General features: G+C 46.3%; 1 protein-coding gene across 1 annotated transcript; it reads right to left on the reverse strand.

The window, feature by feature from the left end:
• Window positions 1-701: 701 nt before the first annotated feature.
• Window positions 702-8,728, reverse strand: LOC311107310 (E3 ubiquitin-protein ligase RNF38-like). The gene is made up of 12 exons (XM_084149795.1): window positions 8,588-8,728; window positions 7,349-7,917; window positions 4,421-4,473; window positions 4,086-4,297; window positions 3,550-3,949; window positions 3,261-3,401; window positions 2,900-3,085; window positions 2,582-2,743; window positions 2,345-2,448; window positions 1,920-2,123; window positions 1,693-1,792; window positions 702-1,490 (listed from the first exon to the last, which is right to left on the reverse strand). Exons 2-12 carry the CDS (start codon window positions 7,620-7,622, stop codon window positions 1,428-1,430), a joined length of 1,899 nt encoding a protein of 632 aa, XP_084005921.1. The 5' UTR covers window positions 7,623-7,917; window positions 8,588-8,728; the 3' UTR covers window positions 702-1,427.
• Between the last annotated feature and the right edge of the window lie 2,015 nt (window positions 8,729-10,743).

The raw sequence follows: 10,743 nt of genomic DNA on the forward strand, positions 1-10,743 counted from the left end.
GTGTAAAACGCATCCTTCTGACTTCCATCTATACCTAGGAGTGAACCTTATGAGGATATAAGGAGAGGAAGCCTCTTTGGAACGAGGCTCTGCTGTAGATACAGGCTCTGCTGTAGCCGGCCGCAACCGGGAGACCAATGGGGCGGCGCACAATTGGCCCAGCATCGTCCAGGGTAGGGGAGGGAATGGCCGGCAGGGAGGTAGCTCAGTTGGTAGAGCATGGCGTTTGCAACGCCAGGGTTGTGGGTTCGATTCCCATGGGGTATGAAAATCAAAAAGAATAATGTATGCACTAACTGTAAGTCGCTCTGGATAAGAGCGTCTGCTAAATGACGTAAATGTAAATGTAATGGAACATTGAGACCCATTCCTCCCTCTAAAATAAATCACCATGCCTTAGAAAGAACTGTGATGCCACCTCATGGCAGTTTGCAGTCATTACAGTTTAAAGTCCAAATAAAGAAAGCCAGCCACCATCAATAAGAAACACAACGGAAAGACTAACGGCTGAAAGCAGCAGGTGGCCGCGGTGTGCTAGCGATCACCTGCCAGGTGTTAACGAACACATGCAGAAGCATCAGGAAATTGATGGGCCATGTTCTGTGAAGAGTTGATAGGACACCCACCCTCTGCTTTGAAGTACACTGCAATCCTATTCTCTGGTGCGTTTCCTGTCTCCATGAAACAGACAGCAGACAGATCAGTGTGTATCATGTATTTTATTAATTAACCACCACCTAAAATCTAACACATCCAGAACAGAAATCAATTGAGCACAATCAAACCTAACTGCACCACAGCTCATAATAATAATAATTCAAAAAAAATGTACAAAATGTGATTTAAAAAAAGTTAATATCAAGCCTTTTATTTGTTATACAGATATTCATATGTTTATACAGTATATAACACGTGCCACTGCAGTCAGACAAACTGATCATATTTAATAAAAGAAACTTCAGAGGAATACAGTGAAGCGCGTTGTCGTGGTAACAAAGAGCAACAGGAATGATGAGGTAAACAGCCAGGCAGACAAACTAAAGAAAAACTAACAGAAACTAGTTCAGGCTACAGAGAGGCAGCGGAGTGGCATGGACCTTTAAGTGTCAACTACATGGAGAGGGCTGTGTGGACACCCAAGTCTAAACACACACATACCTCACACACATGATCAGAGACACTCAAATACAGTCTCATTCACACTCTCAACGCTGGTAGATACCAACACCAGGAATCATACGGAAAGACACTTGCATGTGCGCACACACACCAGCTGAAGGACATTCAGAGCTAGAGAGATGCAAGGGGTGTGTGCCGGACCACTGGGAATGGAGTTTGAGTATAAAGAGAGGAAAGAAGGGCAAGAGCCTAAAGGAGAGATGGAGGGCAGTGCTACAACTGTAGGCGTGGTTGTCTCCCCCTACTGGTCACTCTGAGTCTCGCTGGACCTCTGAGGCATCAGCCCTACAGATGGGACACGTCCTGTTAGCCTGGAGAGAGACAACCAGAGAGGGAGGGAGGGTGACAATGTCAGTTAACCTGCAGGGACAGGAAACAACTAGATTTTCTGGGTTTGAGGGAACTTCAGTTGGATCGAGAACTAAGTATGAAGACGTTTCACAGTATCTAGGAAAGTATGTTTGCCAACTAGTTGATCCTGAATTGTGAAATACTGGAGCGAGAGAAACTCACCCTGAGCCACTTGTCCACACACTTTCCATGGAACTCATGACTGCAGGGTAGAACTCTCAGCAGCTGACGAGACTCAAAGTCACTCATACACACCACACACCTGCAATACAACAAACAGTACAACGTTATTACAACAGAAACGCCAACACAACACCAACTGTATGCTCCGATTGGTAAGTCCGGAGGATAATATCCTCATACTCAGTTCTGATAGGGGAAGTACTCACAGCGTCTGTTCTGATTGGTGGTTGTTGGGGTTGAACCTATAGGAAGGCAGCTGCTCGATGTCTCCCTTGGTCAGTCCTCTGAGTTTGGCCTCTCCCAGACGCTCGGCCAGGTTGAGAAGGGCCTCATAGTTCTCCACCTCTCCGTCATCTACGTCTAGCTCCAGGCTGATGGCAGGGCCTGTAGGCTGGACTGGCAGCATGGAGCTGACAGAGGGAGAGAAACACACTTACCTACAGACACTGTGTGCCTACACAGCTCATTAGAACTGAGGAGAGTGGCAGATACATATTGTACATGAAAGCTCAACAGTATTCGCACAAATATGCTGTGCCACAAGAGTAGGCTACTTCCAAACAATATGGCAGCGTCTCTAGATTCTCTAAACTACAACACCCATGATGCCGAGCTAGAAGCGTGGACTTACAGGAAGTAAGGCAGGAAACTGGGGTGGTAAGGCGAGGGTGGCAGTGGCTGCTGGGAGCGGTAGCGTCGTCCTGGGATACGTCGTGGCATGAAGCTGGGATACGACTGAGAGAAGAGATGTAAAATCATTAACATTGCTGGTAATGCTAGATTTTTTATTAAATGGCTTAAAAGATAAAGATGCAACAATCACCCTGATATGTGATAAAGGTGGTTTGAGGAGAATGGAGACACTCACCACTCCAAAGAACTCCTGTGGCAGAGGATCATGGGAAAGGAAGTGGAGCTGTGTGGAGTGGGGTGGCAGGCCGGGGTGGGCTGCGGGGGGGTAGTGGAGACCAGCCCCTAAGGACAGGTGCTCCCCCAACAGTTCCACGTCATTCTCTATCCTCTGTAATGGCTAGGAGGAAGAGAGAGAGAGAGGGGTGGGAACTTTTTGATTACATGAGAGCAAGCGGAGCTCCTCAAATAGTTAAATTACTAACTACAAGTTCAATTACTAACTAAAATACTGCTTTAAGTCGCTAATGAGGTTCAAATTGCTAATGCCACTCACCGATCTGGCCTGCTGTGTGGGGTAGGGACCAAACTGTCCGGGCTGGGGGAGGTGAGGAGGATGGTGGGAGAGGTGAGGGGGGTGGTGGGACAGGTGGGGAGGGGGCAGAAGAAAGGTGTCACTGGACAGCAGGGAGGGGAACGGGTAGGGCATGGGCAGGTGCTGCACAGAGCATGTCTGCAGAACCTGAGACAGAGAGGGAGACATTTAAAATACATTATTCTATTACAATATAGATGAGAGGTAAATGATTCATTATGTACACATTAACATACACACTGATAGAAAACAGGGAGGGAATTAGACCCATATGAAGTAGGCATACAGTATGAACTGTATCAGACAGATTAGTTGAACATACCGATGGAGGGACACTGCAGACAGGGTAGTGCTGCCCACTGAAGACCACCGAGCATGCTGGGAGCTGCTGGGGGGCAGAGCGGGGGGACAGGCCGGGGGGGGCGCCAGGGGGAGAGACCGGATACGACACCTGAGAAGAACCCTGGGAGCAGAAGTCAAAGGTCAGAGTTCAAACAACCACGTTATCTGAATGCCCAAATAGAAGGATAAAGATGCCTCTAATCAAATTAAATAATGTTTTATTGACAACTATACAAACAAACAAAATGGCTTCTTGTTTCCCCACTGACCTGGTCATGGAGGTCCAGCACCACACTGCTCTGCTGCTGAGGGGGGTGGGGATGAGGATGGGAGTGCTGGGGGTGGGCGGCAGGGTGCATCAGCCTGGGGGACAGGTTAGGAGGGTGGAGGAGGGGGCGTGGGGATAGGTTGGGGGAGTGGTAGGGGCGTTCCTCTGGCCCCCGGGGAGGTTGCTGGTTGTAGGGGTAACTCTGAGGGGGGACGAGGTGGCGGTAGTTCTCATCCTGAGGCCCTGCTGAGAGGCCGTGGTGGGGGTGAGGGTGAGAATGATGATGGTGAGGGTTGTGGTGATGGTGGTGGTAGTGGTGGTGATGGTGGTGGGGGTGGGAGTGGTGATGAGGGTGGGAGGTGAGACGGTCACGGCGGCCACGCTGGCGTCTCATTGGAGGACTGGGGAGAGAGGGCACTTGACATTACTAAATCATCATTTCTACCAAACATCCTCATCATATCACAACAGATAATGCCCCAAGGAAGAATGACTATATACTGATGCGGACCCATTGTAACATTGACACACACATACCTGCGGCGGGTGCGAACGGGTGTGTGGCATCGCTCTGGCAGGTAGTGGGGGTGTGGCCTGCGACTGGGTGGGGGTGTGGCCCAGGTTGTGGGGGTGTGGGGTAGCTCCCAGGGACGGATGGGAGAGGATGGGGTGGGGGGAGGGGCAGAGCTTAGATCTAAAATACACTGCTGGGAAAGACGCTGTCGCTTAGGGCTAGGACTGTCCTCCATCTACAGATGAGACACAGAGAAACAGAAAGAGAGAGAGGGATTAGAAAGACAGCATGGTGTTAAGTAAGGCTATAGCATTCCTACTGCTGTGCTGGTACAATAGGGAGAGGTAAATATACTCACCTTGTCCCGCTCATCACTGCAGACGTTATCAGGGTGGAAGTGCAGGACCCCTCCTACAGGCCACAGAGAGAACAGGAGGGTCAAACCAGGCTATAGGCTACACATTTACATTTGAGTCATTTAGCATACAAAACCTCAAAGCTCAGACTTGGGCCTGTCTAACAGGTACACACCAGCAGTCATGCTCCTTTTAACCTTCTCGGCTATTACCATCTGTAGAGAAAGTAGCGGCCCAAATTGTGTCTAAACTCTGAGGGAACAAATGCGCACGTATTATAGCTGGATAAAGTCTGCTCAGTCTAGGGCAGGGTTTCCCAAACTCGGTCCTCGGAACCCCAAGGGGTGCACGTTTAGTTTTTTGCCCTAGCACTACATAGCTGATTCAAATCTACACGCTTTGGTCATTTGAATCAGCTGTGTAGTGCTAGCGAAAAGAGAAAAAAATGTGCACCCCTTGGGGGTCCCGAGGATGAATATGGGAAACGCTGGTGTAGGGCTTTGAATTGCCTGGTTCAGTCAGACAGTGTTCCCTCTGTCTGCCACTGACAAGAGGGATAACCATTCTCTAAGATTTAACATAATAATCTCGCTGTTCTCTGATCTCAAATAAAAAAAAACGACCCCCTCTGCTGCCTCAATCTTACACAGACACACAATCCCTTCAAATCTCCAACAGGCAGAGATGCCCTTGAACTGTGCGGATGGAGTTTGCTTTAAAACAGTCCTCTAAAAACCAAAAACATCTCCCTCCCCATCCTCCTCTCCCCCCCAACTAGTCCCCTCACTCCCTCCCTCAGTCGCTTCAGAAACAACAGATCTGAGAGCGATCCCATCGCTGTGAAGTCGGGGGAGAGTGACAGCTCAAAGACGCCCCGCCAGTGGAGCCAGCAGAACAGAACACAGCAGCCACGCGACTGGCGCTCAGCTCCGACAGGGACAGGGAGGGACAGAGATCCAGACATTGGGCTGGGTGAGGATTGCCAGGTTATAATGCGTAGTCCTAGTATCTGGTCCTCAGTACAGAAAAGGCACCTACTTGAGCCAGCAGCTGCATAATGCCCCCTGGTTCCAGGATTGAGCCACTAGTCTAAGCTGCTCTTCCACAAGCCCAAAACATGCAGTTTGTCTGTTTGAGCTCATAGAGGGAGAGAAATGGTGGCAAAATGCACAGACACATTTTCAACACCTCCAAATCCAGTCCTAACACATTCCCCTGAAAGTGATGTTCAGAGGCGTGACATGCCGAGAGCTCTGCTCACAGCACACACACTGTAAATCACACACACAGGGTATTCAAGTAGAGGCATCTGCAGTTGCTTAGAGAAGGGAGTGTGTGTGTGCCGCACAAGCGTGTTCAAAAGTGTGCGTCTGTGCAAGTGTTATTTTAGGTCTGGATGGCGAACATGCTATTACAAAAGCTCTCCATTAAAAGCTTGCATTCATTAATAGGCCTTTCTGTCTCTAGGTGATCCACTCTGTTATAATGGTAGCCCGTTTCTTCAGAGGTTAGTGGAACCCACAAAAGACTACTGAGTAAACACAGACCGACTCACTGTTGAAAGCATGACTGACAGTAACCATCACTGTGTCAACATGCCATTATGGCTCATATGGGAAACTCTTCTGTGTGTGTTCTATCCCACCATATGGGGCAGTATTCTCATAGCTCAATGATGTCTACTGCCTCAGTGTTTGGCAATATCCAGATGTTCATACCATCATACCATTTCTGTACCATACCGGTGTATTCGGTATTTCCGAATGTGCACACAAGGGGGCGCTATTTAAATAAAAATTATATATTTAAATAAAAATTATTATATATATATATATATATATATATATATACACACACAAATTTAGGCACAAAAATGTTTGGGCAACAGGGATCTTGATCCAGCAGGGGATTGAATGTCTCTGCTGTAACCAAGAAGCGTGATCTTGACATCTAACTACTTAGCTAGCAAACCAAATGCATAGCTGGAGCCCTGATCTGGACATAACTTGACACATCTTAGATTTCTTATAGTTATAAAATATAAACAAAAATATAAAACGCAACAATTTCAAAGATTTTACTGAGTTACAGTTCATAAGGAAATCAGTCAATTGAAATAAATGAATTAGGCCTTAACCTATGGATTTCACATGACTGGGCAGGGGTGCAGCCATGGGTGGGCCTGGGAGGGCAGCCAGGCCCACCCACTGGGGGTATAACATGGGACCAACACTTTACATGTTATGTTTACATTTTTGTTCAGTGTAGTTATAAGCAGTGTAGTTATAAGCAGTGCCCGCTTAATTATACTGTCGGTATTACGAAATACCCTGGTATGCAGTATATCGCCCAAGCCTACTGCCGCATATGTATATTACAACATATAAATTGTGTAGCACAAAGAATGAGTGTCTTTTCCTGAAAACAATTTAGGCTATCAAGTCAAAACATGTATCCTGCATACCTCCATATGCCAATTTACCATGTCAACAACTGTCCTGTCCAGCTCCCTCACTCCCCATTTGTTCAAAGCTCCTTTAAATGCTCTGAGAAGGCAGCATGAGCAATCTTTCAATAATTGAAATGTGTTCATGTTCTTTGGAAATGTAGGCAATTTAAAGATCACGCAGACTGGACGGGCCTTTCACATAAGCAGTGAGGAAGCTACTAACTGAGTCTCTGCCCTTTCCTCTCATGGCCACCTGACTACAGACAACACTGGATGGATGATCAAATCTGGTTGTTGGCATCTTATCTTTTTAGACAAACAGCTAGAACACTGCACTGACGAGGACTGTTATACAGCTATGAGGAAGACTGCACTGTTTACATGTCAAGCCTGGCACCTGCTAAAATCACAATGGTACACCAATCTATGCAGGGGGTGTGATGCATCTAGATTCGTATGGAAAGGGAGCCTTGAAGCTTACCGGTGCTGGGATGTCTGTGTGCTCCGTGCGAAGGGTGGCGTTGCGCCCCACCGGACAGATAGTTCCCCTGGGTGTGCTGGTTTTCCGAATAGCTGCTGCGCGCCCCGTGCGGAACCCAGCCGGGGTTGTTCTGTTGAGGGTAATTCACCCCGATCCCTCCACTGGCATTCATCATGTTCCCATTGTTGATTGCGTTATTGCCGTTGCCACCACCGTTCATGCCATAGTGAAAGAAACCTGAACGCGACCGCGACCGAGTCCTCGGGGGATCCATGGCTGAAGGGGGCGGTGGTAGGTGGGCGTAATGGAGGTATATCTGGGAGAGATGGTTTGCCGTAGCCGAAGCCTCCCTCGTCTAGCCGCCACTCCTTGCTATCTTCGTAATCGGCCTGTTCTAGAGAGTATCTTCCTTCGCATGAACAGCTTGGTTTGGGGCGTAGGTAAAACGGAAAGCGGCGGTGTCGTTCGTGCACTATCGGCAGCAATGGGTATTTCCTGTCAGCTCTCCCCTCTGCCTATGTTGCGCGTCACTGCCAGTCCACACTCCAAAAACGGCTTTATTTGTATCCCTAGAGAGGTAGATTTGGTATGTTAGTTTGTTCTGTCATAGCAATACACAGTATGCAAACAAAACAAAACATAAAAAACTATCCATATTAGGTACATTATAACAAAAAGCTTTAGTGAATGTATCTGGGCTGTACCCCTTCGGGTTTTCTATTGTCTCATCAGCTATGAAGCTTGGTTGGCGACTAACGTTACTGGCTGTCTACTTTTCAGTGTGAAATGGCACGCAAGCTCGCCGGAGTTCCACATTCAGTTAACTGGTTAGACTATTTGCTAGTTGGACAACGTTAACACACAGCTGACTTTGTAATATTAACTTTAACTGTCGCTAGCTAGCCAACAAACTTAGCTTGCTACTATTTAGCATATTATAGCTAGCTGGATTGCGGGCTAGCTAACTTACGTAAGCTAACAAAACCACGGTTCAGAAATACTACGTTTTCTAGGTAAAACATTCCTGTAATATGTATAAATTCCCACATTATACACTTGGCAACCCACCGCTAATTCACAACTACTAACCTTTTAACTAAACCCGTCGTTGTTAACGAGTCTATTGCTAACAGGAAAGCTAGCTAGTAGGAGGAAAACAATGTCGCTGCCGACATTTCCAAGCCTTAGTAGAGAGCTAGCTAGCTTGAATGTCTGCTCATTGGCATGCATGCTGCTAACCTGTTTAGACGATGTTGGTTGATCCGAGATAGGCGCGGTCGATTGCCTTGCCTGATCTGCAAATAATGCTGGTCTTCGTCCGATTTAAATCCCCACCACGTAATGTACATTCACGGCTGAAGATGGTGGTGTTTTCTCTGTAGATGTCAGTGGGGAGCGTAAGTGGAGATCAATCATTGGGAGTTTCAGATCTCTGGTCAGACCGATCTAATCGAAGACAGAAATCTCTGACGTTACATTGTGCAAAAATCCTCAAAGACATACCACAACTAGAATACATTTATTAGTGCATATGTTCGGTTTAAAACGAGTGGTGTCTTTTTTCAGGCCATAGTATTGATTATCCCGATAACAATAGATCACTGCATTGATTCATTTAGTCTGGTAAACGTCGGGGAGGAATCAACCGAATTAATAATTCAGTAGTCTTGTTTCAGTACCAAGGAATTTGGTTTGGTATCAGGGGCGGATTGGCCATCTGACAATTCTGGCAAATGCCAGATAGGCTGGACCATTTAAACAAAAAATGTTTTAGCAGATGCTCTTATCCAGCGCGACTTACAGTTTTAGTGAGTGCATACATTTTTCATACTTTTGGGTGGGCTGGTCGAAATTGACACATAAAAAAAAAAAAAAAAAAAAAATTTAAATTAAAAGTTGACATGGCCGGCGGCCCATAGGCCTGTTAAGTAAAAATAAAAATACATCTCTGTTATACTAATTTATAATGAGCCTTTGGATGATCAGTGGGCAACGGCCGTCCCCTCCACCAAGATGGGCCTGCCCGATTTTCTGATAGGCTGAGCTGAAGTCATGCAAACTCACCTTCAAAGGCAAACGTGGCATCAGCAAAGAGACCTGCTCCGACTGTCATCAGTTACGCAGCCAAGATCATGGATCTTAAAAAATTGAAAGGGTGCCTATAAAACATAGAAAGAGCATATTCTACATTGTCACCTCACTCAAAAAATACAAAAATTGGGCAGCTAAATCCATTATTTGGTCAAACAGTAAAGTGCATTATCCTCATGATTCCTGTAATGAAAGTGTGTGCCCCTGTTTTGCTGGGGCCTGCTGCTATAATGAGCGAGCCACTCTCCTCTCCCCCTGCGCTCAAAGAGAAAAATGTGTTCTGATCGTATAACATTTAAAAATGCAATTTTGGAAAAAAACACAGCTTTGGAAGCATCGTCCACTTGTCCCTGTTGAAGAGGATGGCCTTAGCTTCATGTAGGTATTACCCTGAACACAACATGTAAAGTGTTGGTCCCATGTTTCATGAGCTGAAATAAAAATCCCAGCCTACAACTGCAATGTTTTTGGAACATTACATTTACTGTTGGATGATTACATGGATACTAGCAGTGGATAGTACTGTATATCTAGAGTTAGCGATCTAGATAATGTGTTTTGAGTTCCCACTTCCTCGGGTGTTGAACCCAAAATTAATTAGCCTATGATATTAGTTAGTGCACATAAAGAATTCGGAAAGTATTCAGACCCCTTGACTTTTTCCACATTTTGTTATGTTACAGCCTTATTCTAGAATCGATTAAATTATATTTTTTCCTCATCAATTTACACACAATACGCCATAATGACAAAGTGAAACATTTTTATTTTAGCAAATTTAATACAAATCAAAAACCGAAATACCTTATTTACGTAAGTATTCAGACTGTTTGCTATGAGACTCGAAATTGAGCTCAGGTGCATCCTGTTTCCAATGATCATCCTTGAGATGTTTCCACAACTTGATTGGTCCACCTGTGGTAAATTCAATTGATTGGACATGATTTGGAAAGGCACACACCTGTCTATATGAGGTCCCACAGTTGACAGTGCATGTCACAACAAAAACCAAGCCATGAGGTCAAAGGAATTGTCCGTCGAGCTCCGAGACAGGATTGTGTCGAGGTACAGATCTGGGGAAGGGTATCAAGAAATGTCTGCAGCATTGAAGGTCCCCAAGAACACCGTGGCCTCCATCATTCTTAAATGAAATAAGTTTGGAACCACCAACTCTTCCTAGAGATGGCCGCCTGGCCAAACTGAGCAATCGGGGGAGAAGGGCCTTGGTCAGGGAGGTGACCAAGAACCTGATGGTTACTCTGACAGAGTTCCAGAGTTCCTCTGGAGATAGGAAAACCTTCTAG

The sequence above is a fragment of the Coregonus lavaretus genome, assembly GCF_964263955.1.
Source record: "Coregonus lavaretus genome assembly, chromosome: 32".
NCBI lineage: Eukaryota > Metazoa > Chordata > Actinopteri > Salmoniformes > Salmonidae > Coregonus > Coregonus lavaretus.

Coding starts and splice junctions, on each gene's coding strand:
- LOC311107310 (XM_084149795.1), bottom strand. CDS start 7,622: ATGGATCCCCCGAGGACTCGGTCGCGGTCGCGTTCAGGTTTCTTTCAC. Junction 4,474..7,348: donor ACACAGACATCCCAGCACCG/GTAAGCTTCAAG, acceptor TGTGGCCTGTAG/GAGGGGTCCTGCACTTCCAC. Junction 3,402..3,549: donor TGCTGGACCTCCATGACCAG/GTCAGTGGGGAA, acceptor TTCTGCTCCCAG/GGTTCTTCTCAGGTGTCGTA.